Here is a 22,763-nt window from a genome sequence, read left to right as displayed (position 1 = left end):
TATGTGTACAACGTATTGTATAACAGATCCTGTATGTGTACAACGTATCGTATAACAGATCCTGTATGTGTACAACGTATCGTATAACAGATCCTGTATGTGTACAACGTATCGTATAACAGATCCTGTATGTGTACAACGTATCGTATAACAGATCCTGTATGTGTACAACGTATCGTAGAACAGATCCTGTATGTGTACAACGTATCGTATAACAGAGCCTGTATGTGTACAACGTATCGTATAACAGATCCTGTATGTGTACAACGTATCGTATAACAGATCCTGTATGTGTACAACGTATCGTAGAACAGATCCTGTATGTGTACAACGTATCGTAGAACAGATCCTGTATGTGTACAACGTATCGTATAACAGATCCTGTATGTGTACAACGTATCGTATAACAGATCCTGTATGTGTACAACGTATCGTATAACAGATCCTGTATGTGTACAACGTATCGTATAACAGATCCTGTATGTGTACAACGTATTGTAGAACAGATCCTGTATGTGTACAATGTATGGTATAACAGAGCCGCCTGTATGTGTACAACGTTTTGTAGAACAGATCCTGTATGTGTACAAATGTATTGTAGAACAGAACCTGTATGGTGTACAACGTATTGTATAACAGATCCTATATGTGTACAACGTATTGTATAACAGATCCTGTATGTGTGCAACGTATTGTAGAACAGATCCTGTATGTGTACAACGTATCGTATAACAGATCCTGCATGTATACAACATATTGTAGAACAGATCCTGTATGTGTACAGCGCATCGTATAACAGATCCTGTATGTGTACAACATATCGTATAACAGAGCCTGTATGTGTGCAACGTATCGTATAACAGAGCCTGTATGTGTACAACGTATCATATACCAGAGCCTGTATATGTACGACGTATCGTATAACAGATCCTGTATGTGTACAACGTATCGTATAACAGATCCTGTATGTGTACAACGTATCGTATAACAGAGCCTGTATGTGTGCAACGTATCGTATAACAGATCCTATATGTGTACAACGTATTGTATAACAGATCCTGTATGTGTGCAACGTATTGTAGAACAGATCCTGTATGTGTACAACGTATCGTATAACAGATCCTGCATGTATACAACATATTGTAGAACAGATCCTGTATGTGTACAGCGCATCGTATAACAGATCCTGTATGTGTACAACATATCGTATAACAGAGCCTGTATGTGTGCAACGTATCGTATAACAGAGCCTGTATGTGTACAACGTATCATATACCAGAGCCTGTATATGTACGACGTATCGTATAACAGATCCTGTATGTGTACAACGTATCGTATAACAGATCCTGTATGTGTACAACGTATCGTATAACAGAGCCTGTATGTGTGCAACGTATCGTATAACAGATCCTGTATGTGTACAACGTATCGTATAACAGATCCTGTATGTGTACAACGTATCGTATAACAGATCCTGTATGTGTACAACGTATCGTATAACAGAGCCTGTATGTGTGCAACGTATCGTATAACAGATCCTGTATGTGTACAACGTATCGTATAACAGAGCCTGTATGTGTACAACGTATCGTATAACAGATCCTGTATGTGTACAACGTATCGTATAACAGATCCTGTATGTGTGCAACGTATCGTATAACAGATCCTGTATGTGTACAACGTATCGTATAACAGATCCTGTATGTGTGCAACGTATCGTATAACAGATCCTGTATGTGTACAACGTATCGTATAACAGATCCTGTATGTGTACAGCGCATCGTATAACAGATCCTGTATGTGTGCAATGTATTGTATAACAGATCCTGTATGTGTGCAATGTATTGTATAACAGATCCTGTATGTGTACAACGTATCGTATAACAGAGCCTGTATGTGTACAATGTATTGTATAACAGAGCCTGTATGTGTACAACGTATTGTATAACAGATCCTGTATGTGTACAACGTATTGTATAACAGATCCTGTATGTGTACAACGTATTGTATAACAGAGCCTGTATGTGTACAACGTATTGTATAACAGATCCTGTATGTGTACAACGTATTGTAGAACAGATCATGTATGTGTACAACGTATAACAGAACCTGTATGTGTGCAACGTATTTTATAACAGAACCTGTATGGTGTACAACGTATCGTATAACAGATCCTGTATGTGTACAATGTATCATATAACAGATCCTGTATGTGTACAATGTATTATATAACAGATCCTGTATGTGTACAATGTATTATATAACAGATCCTGTATGTGTACAATGTATCATATAACAGATCCTGTATGTGTACAATGTATTATATAACAGATCCTGTATGTGTACAATGTATTCTATAAAAGATCCTGTATGTGTACAATGTATGATATAACAGATCCTGTATGTGTACAATGTATGATATAACAGATCCTGTATGTGTACAATGTATTATAGAACGTATCTTGTATGTATACAATAGTGTGATGTAACGTTTCCTGTAAGTGTACATAGTATGATATGACGTATCTGCTATGCACACAATATATAACCGATCCTGTAGGTGTAGAATGCATTATATAACATATCCTTTGTATATCTAATGTATGATATAACATATCTTGTAATATGTGTATACAATGTATACTGTATCCTGTATGTGTAACATGTATGATATAACCTATCTTGCACTGTACGTGTACAATGTATTATGTAACATCCTGTATTTGTACAATGTATCCTGTATGTATACAATGTGGTATATAATGTATACAATGTATCTAGTGGGTAATACGATGCATCTTTCTCACTATTCAAAGAAAAAAAAAAAAAAACACAGAGGTGGACTGTACAGTGACTGATCACTCCCACTCCTGCAATAGCAATAATAGCAATTCAGAAGCGATCAGGTGATCAGGAACCGGGAGACCCGGGCTCTCAGCAAGGTACACAAAGTATATGCAGCTTTATGGAAGAAGTCCCACTTCAGTGAGGCCACATATATGTGTACAGGTGGAGGGAAGGAGTTAATATTTTTTTAAAGGAAAATGGACACAAAACTGGCAAAAAAAAAAAAAACACAACACACACAAACGTTGGCAATATACCATGACCCACCAAAAAAAAAAAAAAATCTCCTACTCCTGACGTTTGTGGTGACATCATAAATATTATTCCTGGTCTGTACCTGTATAAGAGCCAAGTAAAATAGTGGGCATTTTTCCTTTTTTTTTTATTTCCTTTTTCATCCCACCTAAAATACACTGACTTTTGACACTAACCTTGACCCCGAACACTGAACTAGATCTATTTGAACTTTATTTATTTGCACATACTGACTTTTTCTTCTTTACATCTTCTCCTCTGGCTAGGCTCATACCATTGCAGGAGCAGGAGTGCATGTAAATCGCATGTGTTCCCCAAACCTGCAGCCAAAACACACCGCTCTATTGAAGATGCATGGGGGTGCTAATAATTCCAAACTGCTCCCCACGCTTTGGAAAGCATGGTGCATTTTTTGTGCATGAAACCGCATGGCGCAAAAGCACCATGGTGCACACTTTAAAAAAAAAAAAAAAAAAAAAAAAAAAAAAGGAGGTCGGAGACTTTTTTCCCTGTGGTAAATGAAGGTACAGCATTTAGGAGGCATGAAAGGCATAGGTGAGGAGAAAGAAGACTGCCACTGTATTTGACGTAGTCCCATTGGCACAGGGAATTCAGCAGAGAGAAGTCCTAAAGTGTAGGCCTATGGCAAGGGGAGTCCTCATTAGGTTGGAGATGGGTAGGGGGGGGGGTTGTATTCTGTTATCACCAAGTGGATCCAAACAGGCATCTTAGTGGTGGTGTGGAAGGAGACAGGATGGGGTGATTTGTGAGGCTGTATAATAATAGCTAAGATTGAGCACTGCTAGACCACCTGCCACCCCGCTGCGATTTAGAACTGAAGCAGGTTTTACACTTTTTTAAATAAAATCTATCCATTTTTATTACAGAAATTATTTTAGACCCAGTGATATCATCACTTGATTTCTGTGCTTTTCTATGCAATGCAGTCAGATCATGGCTGGTGGGAGGGGTCAGCAGGGTGCGGTACAGGGGCGGACTGACAACTCATGGGGCCCCTGGGCAATAGGGGATCATGGGGCCCGTGTCCTTGCCCAAACTCAAAAAAGCCTATGAAAAAGGTACCACTGGCATCTCATGGGGCCCCCTACTGACTCCGGGCACTCGGGCAGTGCCTGAGTTTCCAAATGGTCAGTCCGCCCCTGGTGCGGTACATAGCTTTCTGAAACAGCACCCTGCCTCAGTACTCCTCTCAAGAGCCCTCAGTCCTGCGGGTTGGTTCTTAGGAGGAGTTATACAAATATTAAAAGTACCTTGATTGGTGGATGCCCTTCTGAAGAAGTGGGTGTTCCTAGATTTGCATGCAGACCACCCTAGGTAATGCCCACGTGTGATGCTGAGCCACCATGGTTGAAAGAACTAAAATCTAATGAGTAAAAGGGGCAGCCCAGAGACAGTCAGGCTGGGAAGGAAAGGGCTAAATGTTAGATGTTCTCTAGCCAGGAAATGAGGTGGGTACTATATGATTTCTAAAGCACATTGTGAGAAGCTCACAGTGTGCAGTGAAATCAGAGTAAGCCATTTCGGGCAGCACGGTGACTAAATGGTTAGCACTTCCCCCTGGCAGTACTTGGGTCGTTGGTTCGAATCCCAACCACAGCACCACCTGCCTGGAGTTTGCATGTTCTCCCTCTGCTTGCATGGGTTTCCTCTCACACGCCAAAGACATGCTGGTAGGTTAATTGGCTCCTGTCTAAATTGTCCCTAGTATGTGTATGTATGAATGTGAGTTAGGGACCTTAGATTGTACGCCCCTTGAGGGTTAGGGACTGAATGTACAATATATATGTAAATCAATGGCGCTATATAAGTACCTGAAATAAATACATTTCAGTCCAGGAGAGGAGCCGCTACAACTGTGCAAGACTGAAGGGAGGGCTAGCATTTTGCTTTAGATCGGGTTTCTTTTTTCGCCGTTTTACACTTCCCAAGAATGAAGCAACACAATGGCAACTGTAGTTCAAGTTTTAAAAACACCTCTCTGAATATTCTTAGCATTATGCTTTCATTGCACTGCTTAATAACCTGGCTTATAGACTATGCAAAGATAATGAAAGGCTATTAAACTGGCATAAAACTTTCATAGCCACCAAACCAAATAAAGAATGCGCAAGGGGAAAAGAAAAGAAAAAAAAAAAAAAGGACGAAACAGCGCAGTGCATAAAATGAATTTCCTTTTCCAGACACCTATCATCACAGCTTGTTTATAATAACCAAGGAGCATTGGTGCCACCTAATGCCCACATACAAGTACTGCAGATGCGGTCAGGCAATCTTAGGGGTTGATTTACTAACACTGGAGAGAAGGGTGGATCTGATTTAAATCAAGTTGATTTAAAACACGATTTAAATCATTAGTGAAAAGTCTAGATTTAAATCATAATTTTTAAAGAGCAGCTGTCATCTCTGTCCCGCAGCGGCTCCTCCTCTGACCCGCTGTTGACTCACCGACAGTCCCATTCACTTTAATGGGCCGGCTTGTGATGCGGTAGGGACACAACAAGGTGAGGGACGTGGCGGCAGCAGGTGAGTGGATGTCCGCTAACAGGCGCTGCCATGATGGATCTAAAATGACAGGTGCTCTTTAAAAGTTAGGAATCAGACTCATTCTTGCTGGTAGTTAGAATCTTTAACCACTTCCGGACCAGCCGTTGCATATAAACGGCCGGACGGTGGCACTGCAGGGTCGGGTGGCTGTTTATAAATGGCCTCCCCGCACCCTGCTTGTGCACGCTCCCTGGGAGCGCGCAGCCTAGCGATCCAATGCCCGCTGTGTCCTCTGGACACAGTAAAACACCGATTGTCGAACGGGACCTCGAGGTCCCGATCATGTGATCACTGATTGGCCAATCAGTGATCACATGCAAAGTAGTAAGCAAGATGTCATTTGTGACATCATTGCTTACTAGGTGTGAAATCTGTGAATGATCACAGAGGTCACATGGTACAAGGCTATTCACAACAGCCTTGTACCATGTGACAAGCTGTGACCAATCACAGCTCACTCAGTACTTCTCAATGAGTGCAAGAATGCAGACAGAGAGAAAGAGAAATGATTGCTTTTACATCCTGTATGGGTGTAAAAGCAATCAGTGTAAAAAAAAAAAAAAAAAAAAAAATCTTCATCACCCCCCACAAGTAGTACAGTGTCACTAGGGCAGTGTTTCTCAACTCCAGTCCTCATGGACCCCCAACAGGTCATGTTTTCAGGATTTCCCTCAGATGAAACAGCTGTGGTAATTACTAAGGCAGTGAAACTGATCAAATCACCTGTGCAAAATAATGGAAATCCTGAAAACATGACCTGTTGGGGGTCCATGAGGACTGGAGTTAAGAAACACTGCACTAGGGTGACGGTATGTAAAAAAAAAAAAAATATATAAAAAAAAAATAAAAGTAAAAAAAAAAAAAAGTTTAAAAATTATAATTTTGGGTTATAAACTAATTTGGATTTTTTTTTTACTAAAAAGATAACGGAATAAATTTTGGCAAAGATTTATGATGAAATATTATTTATTTGCAAAATTGTATAAAAAAAAACACTTTTTTTCAAAATTTTTGGACGTTTTCATTTACATAAATAAAAATCCCAGCGATGAATAAATACCACCAAAATAAAGCTTTATCTGTGTCAAAAAAATGGTAAAAAATTCATTTGGGTACAGTGTTGCATGACTGCGCAATTGTCATTCAAAGTGTGATAGCGCTGAAAGCTGAAAATTGGCCTGGTCAGGAAGGGGGTGAAAGTGTCCGGACTGGAAGTGGTTAATATTTGCAAACCAAATGAAGGTTTCCTTTTTAGAATAATAAGCGGTTAGGTTAGTAAAACAGCGATATCAGAACCGATTTTAGGGTAATCATACGTAGCTGAAGAATTAATAAAAATTATTTTATTTCATGTTTTATTCTCATGGATACTGTAAAACTGTGTGAATGCATCAATGCAGTGCTTGTAGAGTTAGGATTCATTGAATGAGTTTATGTTGCCACCCCTCTCTGCCAATCCCTCCACTGGCTTCCAATTGCACAACGGATAAAATTCAAAACACTAACACTGACGTATAAAGCCGTTCATAACACTGCCCCTAATTACATCACCGATCTTGTCTCTAAATACCACCCAAACCGTACTCCCCGCTCCTCGCAAGACCTCCTACTTTCTAGCTCCCTTGTCTCCTCCTCTCATGCTCGTCTCCAGGATTTCTCACGGGCTTCACCCATCCTCTGGAACTCCCTACCCCAAGCTATCAGGCTATCGCCTACTCTGCTCACTTTTAGGCGCACTCTGAAAACTCATCTCTTCAGGGAAGCCTACCCCGATCCCGGCTAACTACTGGAATCCCACATTCCCCCAAACACTCCATCCCCCACAGCTAATTACCTCTTGTACCACTATCCCCTCCCTCTTAGATTGTAAGCTCCAAGGAGCAGGGCCCTCTAATCCCTCTTGTATTGAACTGTATTGTTACTGTACTGTCTGCCTCCATAATGTAAAGCGCTGAGCAAACTGTCGGCGCTATACAAATCCTGTATAATAATAATATATAAATCCTGTATAATAATAATATATAAATCCTGTATTATAATAATAATAATAATAATAATAATAATATATAAATCCTGTATAATAATAATATATAAATCCTGTATAATAATAATAATAATATATAAATCCTGTATAATAATAATAATATATAAATCCTGTATAATAATAATATATAAATCCTGTATAATAATAATAATAATAATAATAATAATAATAATAATAATAAAATGTAAATATTGCAGAATATACAGCCTCATGTTACATAATTAAGCTCCATTACATGCTGAAAAGCTAAAATTATTCATGTATCTTAAACAGAAACCCATCTTTAGATTTTAATTCCAATATTCCAAAAGCATTTTATTAAAGTTAATTTGAGAAAAATCAAAAATATCCAATTTAAAAAAAATTTTTTTTTTTTTTTTTTTTTTTTTTTAAATCATTGATTTTTATCCACCCTGCAGGAGAATGCAATATCTGGTGCAGCTGGGCATGGCAGCCAATCAGCTTCTAATTTCACCTTGTTCATTTAAGCTTTGACAATAAAACCTGGAAGCCGATTGGCTACCATGCAGAGCTGAACCAGATTTTGCACTTTTCAGTGAAATCGTAAATTGACCCCTTAGTGTTAGGTATGCCGTGAAGATAATATTTCTGATAAGGTTCTCAGGTCATGGTACAGATAGTAGTAGTTACGGCACTTAGGCCCCGTTTATATATCGCATAATGGGAACGAGTTGCAAATTTTGTTACAAATTTTCATGTGATGTGCGTTTGTCACCCAAAAGAAGCACCTCTCAACTCCTTGGTGCCAGCGGTACATAAACATGCGACCCCTCGGTGGCTGGGGCATGGCGCCGAGAGGCTACATATTTGTGTACCCAATGTAAACAAACGCGCTGAGAGAGTGCGCCCTGCACGCTCCCGGCATTTACCGGTGCCTTGCGAAAGGTCCCAATCGCTACTTGCGATCGGGAGCTTTCCGATCATGTGACCACTGTGACTGCCAATCACGGCAGTCATATCATCCCTAAACCCAGTCCCGCCTCCCAGAGTCACAAACCCCTTAAGGGTTGGGAGGTGCAGGAGCCAAGGGGTTACAGTGACACTCAGGCTGAATTCACACTGCAATGGAGACTTGCTGAACTGATTGACCTCTACTGAAGTAGGGGGGAGGCTGTGGTGAGCGATTCAGAGCATCACACAGCTCCCTTTTATTTATTGTTTTGGTAGTTATTTGGACTTGGGACAGTACACCCCACACTCATTATGGACGTTAAAGCAGTATTAAACCCAAAACCAAAAATGTCATATACTGCAGCTTACCAATCATTAGATGTGGTGGCTGCATTAGTTTTCTTTTTTTTAGGCTTTTTTCCTCTCTGTTTGCACCTGGTGATCTAACCCACCTCCTGTATTTAAGCGCCGCCACTCTAGATGAAGGAGTACCTTTGAACAGCAGCATTGTGATTTTGGGGGGAGGTGATTGTTAGTGTATTTAAATCTGCTAGTATATCTAACAAACTGAAGCTAACACTTTATAAGCAGTTACAGCAAATAGTTTTTTCCATTTGGAATAAAAGGTTTTATATGAATAAATAAAAACGGATCATTGTAAGCACCCCTGCAAGTGCTAAATGGTTTGTCTCACCCCTGCAGCATTGTGATTCTGGGGGGAGGTGATTGTTAGTGTATTTAAATCTGCTAGTATATCTAACAAACTGAAGCCAACTCCAACTAACACTTTATAAGCAGTTACAGCAAATAGTATTTTTCCATTTGGAATAAAAGGTTTTACATGAATAAATAAAAAATGGATCATTGTAAGCACCCCTGCAAGTGATAAATGGTTTGTCTCCTCCCTGTAACCGATATAATCTGGAAGAGTGCACGTTCGTGAAAAAACAAGATTTACTGGCAGGATCACAAAGTGAAAATGGAGGGAGAAAAAAGCCTAAAAAAGAAAAACGAATGCAGCTGCCACATCTAAGAATTGGTAAGCTGCAATATAATAAAATGATTGCTTTTGAGTTGAATAGATTGAAGGTTTTTGACAGAAGTCTTACCAGTGCCAGCCAATCAAAATCATATCATTTACTCCTTTTTTAAAGCAATAAAATGAATATTGAGCAAAATGATGTTCAGCCTATCGGTTCAGCCCTCCACAATATTACCAGGTTCTAATATGGCCCTTTAGGAAAATTATTGCTCACCCCTTTTTCCTTCAAGGGCAGTTTACCTATAGATCTATCACACTCTTCATTATCTGTGGGGAGTTTATGACGAACCTGTCGCAGGTTGATGTAGACCACATTCTGCAGAAACTCCGAGGCCTCCATGCTTTTCTTCTGTATGGCCAACACACGGACGGCCTTCACACAGGCTTCCAGCTCGATGACTCCTGCTGCCTTAGACTGAGGACAATAGAAGAGGGTTTACAGACCTATCCACAGAGATAACCTGTGTCTCTAAAAACACAGCATTCACTAGAGAGCGGTGACATCACTGAGAAAGCAGCCTATCCATTCACTAGAGAGCGGTCACATCACTGAGAAAGCAGCCTATCCATTCACTAGAGAGCGGTCACATCACTGAGAAAGCAGCCTATCCATTCACTAGAGATCGGTGCCACCGCTGAGAATGCAGCCTATCCATTCACTAGAGAGCGGTGCCATCACTGAGAATGCAGCCTATCCATTCACTAGAGACCGGTGACACCGCTGAGAATGCAGCCTATCCATTCACTAGAGAGAGGTGACATCGCTGAGAATGCAGCCTATCCATTCACTAGAGAGAGGTGAACATCACTGAGAATGCAGCCTATCCATTCACTAGAGAGCGGTGCCATCACTGAGAATGCAGCCTATCCATTCACTAGAGAGAGGTGAACATCACTGAGAATGCAGCCTATCCATTCACTAGAGAGCGGTGACATCACTGAGAATGCAGCCTATCCAATAACTAGAGAGCGGTGACATCACTGAGAAATGCAGCCTATCCATTCACTAGAGAGAGGTGACATCGCTGAGAATGCAGCCTATCCATTCACTAGAGAGAGGTGAACATCACTGAGAATGCAGCCGATCCATTCACTAGAGAGCGGTGACATCACTGAGAATGCATCCTAACCATTCACTAGAGAGCGGTGACATCACTGAGAATGCAGCCTATCCAATAACTAGAGAGCGGTGACATCACTGAGAAATGCAGCCTATCCGTTCACAAGAGAGCGGTGACATCACTGAGAATGCAGCCTATCCATTCACTAGAGAGCGGTGACATCACTGAGAATGCAGCCTATCCATTCACTAGAGAGCGGTGACATCACTGAGAATGCAGCCTATCCATTCACTAGAGAGCGGTGACATCACTGAGAATGCAGCCTATCCATTCACTAGAGACTGGGAGATCATTAACAAGAAAGCTAATCTGATAGGACAGTGACATTACTACGTACACAGGCAATGCATTCACTTGCATTTGGGGTTTCTGTTAGCTTGGATTGGATATTTTTTGCTCAGTTTCTCTCCTACCTTCCCATAGTAAGAGATGGCTTCTTTGTACTTTTCTATAATGTCATCGGGGCTCAGACAGTTTTTGGCTCGTCCAATCTCCATGCTGGCATCCATATTGATCCCGTTGGTGGACAGGGCACCTGATAAGAGAACCAAAATGTATAAATATAATAATTATGATTGACATTTCTATTATTCTTGATGATTTGTATATAGACCCGGATACAGGTGTAAGCTGAAGGGATATAATGTGCTTTTCATTTCTTTTTTCTGACTGGTAAAAGTTGGATAATAAAGCAGTGGTTTAACCCCTCGCCTACCGGGCACTTCTACCCCCTTCTTTACCAGGCCAATTGTCAGCTTTCAGTGCTGTCACACTTTGAATGACAATTGCGCGGTCATGTAAAATTGTACCCATATGAACTTTTTATCATTGTTTTCTCACAAATAGAGCTTTCTTTTGGTGGTATTTAATCGCCGCTGGGCACTTTACTTTTTGCGCTATAAACAAAAAAAGTGCAAAAAAAATTGAAAAACATTTATAACATTTTTCAAACAGGCAATTTTTTCTCCTTCACTGATGCGCGTTGATGAGGCAGCACTAATGGGCACTAATGAACACTGATGGAAACTGATAGGCAGCACTAATGAAGTGGCACAGATAGGCGGCACTGATAGGCAGCACTAATGAGGTGGCATGGATAGGTGGCACTGATAGGTGGCACTGCCTGGCATCACTGCTGGGCAATGACTGGCGGCACTGCTAGGCATTGACTGGCACAACTGCTGGGCACTGACTGGCACAACCGCTGGGCACTGACTGGCACAACCGCTGGGCACTGACTGGCACAACCGCTGGGCACTGACTGGCACAACCGCTGGGCACTGACTGGTGGCACTGACTGGCAGCACTGATGGGTAGCACAGGTGAGCACATGTGGTTGGGCACAGGTGTGTGGCACTGCTGGGCACAGGTAGGTGGCACTTCTGTCCGTAGGACACAGCGATCACATGACGCCATCCCAGAACTAGCCAGCCACAGTGTAGCCATCATTCGGCTATCTGCGGTCGGAAAGTGGTTAATATATATATGGGGGGGGAAGCAGGGGGAGCAGGTACTATTTTGTTTCTCTTCAGCCCATACAAATGTTATATCCAAACCCTAAGCTGGAACAGAATATGCTGGGAGAGGGGGAATGACACCAGCCATTCAGGATCTGCTAGCAACACTGTAAGGAAATATAAAAATTGTACTATGCTATGCAGAGCCATACAAAGCAGTGTGCAGGAGCTGACAGGGGAGAGCTCTGTATTGTTTACATACAGGTTTCTCCCCCGTCAGTGATACACTGCGATCGCTGGGTGCCAGCGGGGAAACACCGGCCGGGACCCGGTGACTGACAGGTGAGGCTGCCAATGGCGGCTCGCACGCGTCCCCTACCCGGAAATGCAAATCTATCTATCTATATACACATACACATATACATACACACACACACACACACACACACACACACACACACACACACACACACACACACACACGCACACACACACACACGCACACCGCCCTGCAGCAGTATTTCCGATATAGGGGGGCAGGAAAGCGGTTAAAGAGACCCTGTCACCAACTTATAACATTGCATGAAAAAAAGCACATTAAAATTTTGTATTTTAAATGCTTACTTGCAGTGGTTTATTCACTTGCAATGAGCCATTGAGTCAATTCCCTTTGCATACTCCTTGCATGTCCTATCCCTCTCCTCTTCCAGTAGGGTCTAAGTATGGTCTCTGCTGATCCAGCTACTACTCCTCACCCCCACCTCCCTATATAACCTTTTAAGTAACTGTCGGAGGACAAATGAATTTAAATATTATATAGCAGTGTTTCTCAACCTTTTTTTTTAGTCCAAAACACACTTTAGAAAATATACTAAATCTCAAGGCACCCCAGCCAAAAAAAAACGTGAATGTTTAGGCAGGTGCAGTCTGCTTTCTCCACTGTAGGTGGTGCTCAACTGGAGCGGTGCTGAAGAGAGGAAATCAGAAGAAATCTGTTTCCTCTATGGTTTCCTGGTCCCTTGAGGCAGCATTCCGGTTGGCTATGTAGTGTCCAGTTGACCTTGGCAGCCATCTTGGGTCGGCAGAGCCTTTTTAAGCGTCTGCCCCCAGGCTTTGGCATGCTTTTGCGAGTGAATAGCGTACGGAAAGAGCACCCCTTTTGTCAGGGAAAGTGATTGGCAGCAGGGAACTGAGTGTTTTCCCAGCGCGGCGCTCACCCGCTGGGTTGTTTGTATGCTTGGGTTGTTTCTTCAATACGCACCTTGGTATTTGCAACTGGACTCTGTGTGTTTACTGCCACCACACCAAGCTGTACCAACCCAAAACTGTTACATATTATCAATGGTAAACCTGAGCCTGGGACACTGCACACAACAGCCTTGATGAAATTACATTCACATCAGACTCCCCATCACATCGCAGGTTTCTCCATCACATCAGAGGTCCCCCCATCCCCTTTACATCACAGGTCCCTTATCACATCAGAGGTCCCTCCATATCATCAAAGCCCCCGACTACCACATCACATAAGAGGTACCACCTTCACATCAGAGGATCCCTCATTCTATCTGTGCTACCTCAAACACATCAGAGGTCCATTCATCACATTAGTAGCCCCCTATCACATCATAAGTCTCTCCATATCATCAGAGCCCCCCCACCCCATCACATAAGAGGTACCCCCTTCACATCAGAGGACCATCCCATTCCATCATTGGTACTTCAAACACATCAGGTCCTTCCATCACATTGGTAGCCACCCCATCACATGTCCCCACATTCCATCAGAGGTCACTCCATCACATCAGTAGTCCCTCTCATCCCCATCACATAAGAGGTGCCCCCATCAAACCACGGGCACCTTCAACACATCAGACGTTCCCCCAATCCCCATCACATCAAAGGGTCCCTCCCCAAACACAGATTCCCACCTATGCTTCATAATCCTACTTCACAAAGACCCCCCTACACACACACTATAAGGCTGTGGCAGCATGGCAGAGGGTGGTAGATGGGAGAAGGTCTGGAGGGAGGCAAACTTCCTCCCTCTATTGAATGCTGGGGGGGGTTAGCCCTGAATGCTGCTAGCCCTGGATAGACAAGACACCATGATGCAAATGGGCCTGCCGCCAGCCAGAACCATGGCAAGGAATGTCGCTGTGCATCCTGGTTCCAGAGTGCCATTACTTGTTCTGGTGTTGACAGCTAGCCCACCAGCACCAGGGCAATGCATGACGCTGTTAAAACAGTTTCCCGTATTTGTAATAGCCTGACAAATCCAGACAGCACGCCAGTTAGGAAAGGCTGCTATAAAGTATGACTTGAGTGACAGCTCCGAGCCTGCTGGATCTGCTGACATCACATCCAAGATGGCGGCACCCAGCAGCAGCCTAAGGGCTTTTTGGCATTTTACAGGGAAATAAAAGGCATAAAATACATTAAATGCACATATAATCTTATGGGAAGATTTTTGCTGAAATGGTCCAGCGACATGGTCTGGGCTTTCTGTTTTTAGCATTTGATTCATATACTGAGCCTTTATTTTTAGTGTTTTACAATGTGTTACTAACAAGGGTGACTAATAATAATACTCATGTGAACATACTAGAGATATCCATATATCTGATGCAACCGACTACTTACCAGGGTCAATCAGCACTTCTTGCGCTCCTGTCACATGGAGAAAGAAAGAAAAAGCAGTCAGATTTTTGTATAGACTCTGCGGGATTGTATGATCTTCATAAACTGGTTTACATAACACAGGATTCAAATGTCAGCTATCACACGTCAAAGTAGAACTATAGGCAAAACTTTTTTTTTTTTTTTTAATTTTTGGATAGAGTAATGGAGGGTTATAACCGGTCAGATTTATTATGTTTCGTGATCTGTGTCCCAATGCAGAGATTTCCCTTCACTTACTGTCCCATAGCTAAACAGGAAGTGTAAGGAAATCCCTGCAAATTAACCACTTCCAGTCTGGACACTTTTACCCCCTTCCTGCCCAGGCCAATTTACAGCTTTCAGTGCTATCACACTTTGAATGACAATTGCGCGGTCATGCAACACTGTACCCATATGAATTTGTTAGCATTTTTTTGAGACAGATAAAGCTTTATTTTGGTGGTATTTATTCACCACTGCGATTTTTATTTTTTTTGCTATGTAAATTAAAAAGTCCAAAAATTTAAAAAAAAAAAAAAAGTGTTTTTCTTATAAAATTTTGCAAATAAATAGTATTTCATCATAAATCTTGGCCAACATTTATTCAGTTATATTTTTAGTAAAAACAAAAATTACCCAAAATTAGTTTATAACCAAAAATTATAATTTTTAAATATTTTTTTTATTTTTATTTTTATTTTTTTTTACATAATGTCACCCTAGCAGTACAGTGTGATGAAGATTTTTTTTTTTTTTACACCGATTGCTTTTATACCCATAATGGCTGTAAAAGCAATCATTTCTCCTTCTCTCTAGCTGCATTCTTGCAGCCATTGAGAACTACTGAGTGAGCTGTGATTGGTCACAGCTTGTCACATGGTACAAGGCTGTTGTGAATAGTCCTGTACCATGTGACCTCTGTGATCATTCACAGATTTCACACGTAGTAAGCAATGATGTCAGAAGTGACATCTTGCTTACTACTCTGCATGTGATCACTGATTGGCTAAATAGTAAATCACATGATCAGGACCTCGTACAGAGGTCCCGTCCGGAGGACACAGCGGGCACCGGATCGCGGTGCTGCGAGCTCCCAGGGAGCGCACACAAGCAGGGTGCGGGGAGGCCGTTTATAAACGTACACCCGCCCCTGCACTTCCACCGTCCGGCCGTTTATATACAACGGCCGGATGGGAGGTGGTTAAGGGAATTCCTTGGGGACCCCCAGGTCACCGGAACTAACGTCCCCCCATTGGACGATTTCCCCTCTATTACTTTTTTGGGATCAATCCAATATTTGGGGTTTTTTTTATTTTTTACTTTAAATGATAATGGTAAACAGGACAAATAGAGAAGATCAATCTCCCTGATGGAGGCACAGACAGCAATAAAAACTGACAGGGGTTCTCCACTAAAACTAATCCAAAACTAAAAAAAAAAAAAAAGAAGTTTTGCCTTTAGTTATACTTTAAAGTGTTGGGCAAAACAAAACAATAGCGGATCCTGCCAAAAATCTAATGTGCTCTTAAAGACCAATTCTGGGCAAATATTAGTACAGCGTTAGTTCACTTTTCCATTTATTTTAAAGGTGAACACTTTAAGCTGGCAGGTTGAATGAAGGGAATCTAAAAAAATGTATCTATCCATGCTATACAGCACAGATGGACAAATCTCCCATTGTGGCTATTGCATTCAGATAGCTGGTACCACCAGCTGTCAAAATACCCAAACAGAACCTGCATCTGATTTGCTGCAGTCACTGTTCGGCCATCAATTGTCTATCCGGCCCCTTTAAATCTTCAAGCATGCCAAGCGAAGAGGTCCTGACAGAACCACCCATGGAGCAAATTTCATCTGGTTTTTCAGGGACAGGCTGAAATTCACTCAGTGTATGGCTGGCTATGGATAGGCACTTACACTACATGGTTGCTTGTGAATCTAGTAATAGGTAAACAAATGTAGTAAATGGAAACAGCGCCACGGATAATATATGGAAACCAATAAGCTGCAAACCTAACCTATAAGAATAGGGTGTACAAAGCTTCAAAAACAGGTTGCGCTTAAGTGTGTGTCAAACAAACAAATAATGAGTGATAAATAAAGTCCAGCACAAAGAAAAAGAAAAAAAAAAGTCCAAAATGTTAATAATGTTCAAATAATCAATAGTGTCCAAAAACATGTATCACCAAGTGAATCACTTTTTGGACGCTATTGATTATTTGAACATTATTAATATTTTGGACTTTTTTTTTTTCTTTTTCTTTGTGCTGGACTTTATTTATCACTCATTATTTGTTTGTTTGATACACATTTGTACACACTTAAGCGCAACCTGTTTTTGAAGCTTAATAGGTAAACAAAAGATGCAACTAATATTCAAAATTTCAGAAAAACAAACAGCCTGACTACCACTGTAGCAGAAAAAAAAGTGGCGGAAGGTAGGACATTCATTTCTGAAGCGCGATTGATAGACGGTGCTCTTCTTGCTGCACCTGGTGCATGCACAAAGCCAGTGGAGATCAGACAATATGCACAGAGCCAATCAGATAGGCTGTGCCTTGTGACAGCAGTGATGGCCAATCACAGCAATCACAAATATAAACACAAAAAAAAAAAAAAAAGTAAACAAACTCTACTGTTTCACCTCTGCCACTGATCCTATGTAATTAAGGCAGGCCAGCAATTACGCAATTTTATTTCCATCCATTTGTGGTGGAAGGAAAGAAAAATTGCTTGATTCCCCCCTTAACACAATCAGTGTTGATGTGGGAATACCTCCTGCAAGGCTATCATGTTCTGCCAGCAGTTCGACAGGCGAATTGTACAAGAGAAAGATCGACTTGTATACAACCAGCCAGTCCATACATGGATCGAAATTCGACCAGTCATTGTTGAACTGGCCAACTTTTGATCCATGTATGGCCCACTTAACTGCTTCCACTGACATCAATGAAAAGGGTGGCACACTGGGAGCATATTGAGCATGAATAAGCATTTGACCAGTATCATGCCCATCAGAGTTTCATCTCCGAACTTGATCGGTATAACTAGATGCAAACCCAAACTGAATGAGATTTGATAAATTTCATATCAATGGCCCTTTTTGTTTTCCCAAAAAAAAGAGGGGGAAAGGATGCGGGAAAGCTGGGGAGTCCACATACAATCACTAAAAATATACATATGAGGTGCCTCCAGTGTATCTGGAAGGGTGCCACCTAATCAACTAGAAAAAAAAAAAAAACAAAGGAGAGAAAATAGGCTGCACACCTAAAAGGCTAACCTCAAGTCAAGTTTATTGTACATCAATCACATAAAATGACATGGAAGATACGACATGTAATCCAACATCTACTGGGTCTAACCTACCCTGATGTGTAATACCCCTATGATCCAACTCCTACCACCCCCCACACTACCAGCCACTCCCAACCACCCACCACGCCCCCCCAAAAAACCCACAATGCACCCCTCCCCCCCAGTTGGAACACCCACCCACCCTGTCACCCCCCTCCCAAAAGGAGGGAGAGGAGCTGAGGGGAAAATCACCAGCCCAATGACAGCCCCCCCCGACACCCAACACCCGCTAGATGGACACCCGCACCAACTACACACCCAGGGCTCCTAGGATGAAAAAACAAGTATACCGTATGGATATATTAGACAACAGCCATAAAAATGAGTAAACATGGGTGCTCAGCAGGTATGGTAAACCAACCAATGGGAGCCTGTAAGCCTATAACCAATAGCCAGAAGAGGTGACAGTGTAATCATAAGTCAGTGTAAAGGGCAATAGCCTCAGAGGCCAGTCAGTGTGGTATAGTATAAGCTCTTATATGGCCAACGCCTGGTGGAGAAAGGCAATGATGGTGGTGAATAGGGCTGGGAGCACACAGAGTCAGATGAAATGTATGTGGCACATGTACAGCCTGCTAGGATGGATCGGCTAAAGGCAGACAAGGTGCTGCAGTCATAAACTGAAGTGAAGCTGTAGCTTGGAGTCCAATGCTGTAGTAAACAGTGGCCAGCCAGTGTAATGAAGTGTATTGGAGAACTTAAACAGCGCCATCAACGTGTGCAACCAGTCCTGGCTGTGCAGCTGATGTGACTAAGGTAGCAACACAGGGTCGCCAGGCAAACAAGGCATTTGCCTAGAGCAGCATTTTTCAGGGGGGCAGTGGAATTTTGCGGGGGGGGGAGCAGTGCCGTCCCCGTAAAGAAGGGATGGAAGAAGGGACACAGCAAGGGGACGAGGTGGGAGAAAAGCTGTGGGTTGCTTGATGGTGTATGCAGAGCCTGAATCTTGTTCCCGGGGATGTCCAGAGCTGTGAAGGTCAGTGTCTTCTCTCTCACCAGGGTGGGGGGAGGTTGCCACTGTATAGGGGGTGGTGGTAGTGGAAGGCTCTCTCGGGCAGTGGGGGGGGGGGCTGGGTCGTTGTTGGTCAATGTCAGGCTCTCTTCATGGAGGAGGGAGGGTGTTGGTTGGTGTCAGGGTAACTCCATGGTGGGGTGGGGGCGATTTCTGTGTTGCCTAGGGCAGCACGAAACCTAAATACACCCCTGTCACCAGTACTCACAATTCGGTGTGACCCCAGGGTCCTGTAAGGGCTAAGGCTGAGATATCAGTGGGACCTCTAAATCCTGCAGGAGTTCCTGCCATCATTCCGTGGGTGGCTGCCCATCCTGAAGTGCAGGCCAATGGTAGCAACTACTCCTACTGGTAGGAATCCTAGGATGCACCACGATGTGTGGAGATGGCATGCGGATGCTGGGGGAAGAGGGGGGGGGGGCACGTGCCACACTAACACATTTCGTCCCACCCACTCTCAGGACTTCTTCAGAGCTATAGCTCCCCCCCCCCCCCCCCCCCCAAGACAAAAAATTTCACAATTTTATCTTTTGTTACTCTGATCTCATGCAGCTTCTTTATAGCCATTTCCTGTCTACATGCACTGCAGTGATGGCTGCATGACATTTCTCCGGACAGGTTTACTGATGAGACAACAGTGCAACATGCCTGTGTAATGTGTGATGAAATATCTACTTCTAGTCCCCATGAAAAGCCCACAACAGGGTGATGACAGGACAGCAACTGAGAGACAGTGACAGAGCGTTGTCACCCTATAACAGGAAATAGAAGCAAACACTGGACCGTAGTCCATGGACTTTATAGGCACCACACCAGCTGGGAGACCCCCCCGGGGAAACTTCAAGCCATACAGGCTATGAAGCATTGATCTGGGCTTGTATCTCTGGATTACCAGTTCCGGTCTCTATTGGCTCCCAGCTTGTTATTGATAAAATAAAAAAATACTGCATTTTGAGTGACAACTATCTGGAAGATTTACTGTGGAATTTGGGGCACTGCATCCCCTCATAAAAGGGACTCTATATAATGGGATAGAGTTTATTACTGAATATAGCTCTACTCCTGAAGTACAGTCAACCCTTGTTTTGTCCTGGTTGGGGTTGGGATCTTTTGAGACCTTCTTGGCATATCAGATGTGGGATTGGCTTCTGCTGACACCTTTTTGTAGCAGTCCAAATTATGCACCTTTTCCCCCTGAGTAAGCGAAATACATCGAGCCTTATGTGAATGGATGGTGGCAACCTCTGGACTATCATATCTCTTGTATTATCTGCACATTATGTACTTTTTTTTTTTTTTATATGGCCACCACCTCAAATCGACATAAGGGTGCAGGATGCTATTATGTTTTAAGTACAAACTGTTTTAATTACATTTAATTGTGCATTAATAAACATTTTATAATTTGGTGTGGTGTCTATACAGTCCATGGACTGCGTTCCAAAGTTTGCTTCTGCCATCAAATCAATTTAGGGACGCGGTATCTTTGTATTCGTTAGGGTAATGAGCACTTCCACCTGCAGTGATCTCGTTTCCTTTCAATTAAATCAACTAGAACAGGAAAAACGCCCGAATACAGACCTTCATGGCAGGATCATTATGGACTATCTAAACCCAAAAATAGAAATTGTATTGCAGGTTATAAATTCTTAGATGTGATGGCTGCATTAGTTTTAGTTTTCCTTCATTTTCACTGTGTAATCTAGCCAGGAAGTCTGTTATTTTTCAATGTCCTTTAACAGACAAAGTTGTCCAGACAAACTGGCAGTTAGAGAGTTGAGACAGACCATCTAGCACTGACAGGGGAGCTTACACCATGATCAGCTTTTATTCATATAAAACCTTTACCCCGAGAGGAAAAAAAAATGTAAGTATGAGCTGGAATTTGGCTTCAATTTGCTAGTGTATCTAAATCCACTAGTCTAACACTACCCTCCCACCAGAATGGCAATGCTGCAGTTCAAAGGTGCGCCCTGTGCTCCTTCGTTCAGAGTAGTTCTAACACAGGAGGTGTGTTACTGGCCAGGTGACCAGTTGAAAACAGAGGGGAAAAAGCCTAAAAAGTAAAACTAATTCAGCCACCACATCTAGTGAATGTGGCTCACAAGCTATTGGCGGGAGATCGTTACTCTACAAATCCCACCCTCTTCTCTCATTGGTCATACCTGGTCTGTGCCGCTTACTGGCCTCTGCGGAGAGGGAAATATTCTGCGTACGTCGCGTTCCCGTCTTGCCTCCGGTACCTCCCGGATAATGGTGTATGACCGATGCAGAACACAGACCCTCCAATGCAGCTGCAAAGATTAATGAAACGTTCCATGTTATAGAACAAAGGTCCTAAATTCAATAGCACATATGTCTTCCTTCTACACGAGTGTGGTGTAAATAAACAGATAATAGTGGACGTCACAGTTATGCCCACCACAGTTCTCTCCCTCCGGCAAGCGAAGTACTTACCTTTTCCAGATTGGCAGCCTACAGAGCAGACAATCACCCTGCAAGACTCATTTCAACAGACATCTGCCGTGATGCAACTCCGCAGACAAACCCATGTCAATTAAAACTCCAGTGAAAACAAAAGAAAAGAGAAGAAGACGACGAAGGAAGAAAAAAAGAGAAGAAGAAGAAGACGACGAAGGAAGAAAAAAAGAGAAGAAGAAGACGACGAAGGAAGAAAAAAAAGAGAAGAAGAAGACGACGAAGGAAGAAAAAAAGAGAAGAAGAAGACGACGAAGGAAGAAAAAAAGAGAAGAAGAAGACGAAGGAAGAAAAAAAGAGAAGAAGAAGACGACGAAGGAAGAAAAAAAGAGAAGAAGAAGACGACGAAGGAAGAAAAAAAGAGAAGAAGAATACGACGAAGGAAGAAAAAAAGAGAAGAAGACGACGACGAAGGAAGAAAAAAAGAGAAGAAGAAGACGACGAAGGAAGAAAAAAAGAGAAGAAGACGACGAAGGAAGAAAAAGAGAAGAAGACGACGAAGGAAGAAAAAGAGAAGAAGGAAGAAGAAGCTGGACTCTAGAGGTGAAACACCTTTACCTCTGCCACAGTTCCCCCTCCCTGCTGTAGGGGTTAGTGGCCCTGCTGATGAATAGGGTGATACTGTACAGCACTTACCTTGTTCCTCGCTCCCGCCAGCCTCCTGCTCTTCGTGTGCCCAGTCCCCCCCAAAGCTGCTTCCTTTCACTGCCCAATCATCGTCAGCTGATACGCCTCATTGACTGCGCATCCTTGAGTGACGTCTGCACCAGACCGAGGAGTACATTCCCAGTCATTCTGATTGGACTGATGAGTTCTGACTTCTATACAGCGACACCCAGCGCCCTACACCTTCTCTGCAGCTGTCGCCTGTCAGCTTCCCTCACGGTCGGACCCTGAGCCCCGATGCTGCGAATCTGGTCACTGCCGTCTGTCTCCTACTTGCTTTTGTGAGTGCAACTTATAATTTTTAAATAAAGAGTTTGTTTTTAAATACTACCCTATGGTGGCCCTTGTG

General features: G+C 42.6%; 1 protein-coding gene across 1 annotated transcript in view; it reads right to left on the bottom strand.

Annotated features, from left to right (window-relative positions):
- Positions 1–22,763, bottom strand: part of TRAPPC9 (trafficking protein particle complex subunit 9) — an 875,381-nt gene that overhangs the window by 844,896 nt on the left and 7,722 nt on the right. Inside the window, exons 3-6 of the mRNA XM_089654645.1 lie at positions 21,436–21,564; positions 14,887–14,913; positions 11,200–11,321; positions 9,955–10,080 (exon numbers count right to left, since the gene is read on the bottom strand). Coding sequence (XP_089510771.1) covers positions 9,955–10,080; positions 11,200–11,321; positions 14,887–14,913; positions 21,436–21,564 — 404 coding nt within the window. The remainder of the gene's footprint in view (positions 1–9,954; positions 10,081–11,199; positions 11,322–14,886; positions 14,914–21,435; positions 21,565–22,763) is intronic.

This window comes from Staurois parvus, unplaced genomic scaffold, assembly GCF_062004578.1.
Source record: "Staurois parvus isolate SC_StPar_1 unplaced genomic scaffold, SC_StPar_1.0 ptg000783l, whole genome shotgun sequence".
NCBI lineage: Eukaryota > Metazoa > Chordata > Amphibia > Anura > Ranidae > Staurois > Staurois parvus.
This window is presented reverse-complemented; position numbering and strand designations above follow the sequence as displayed.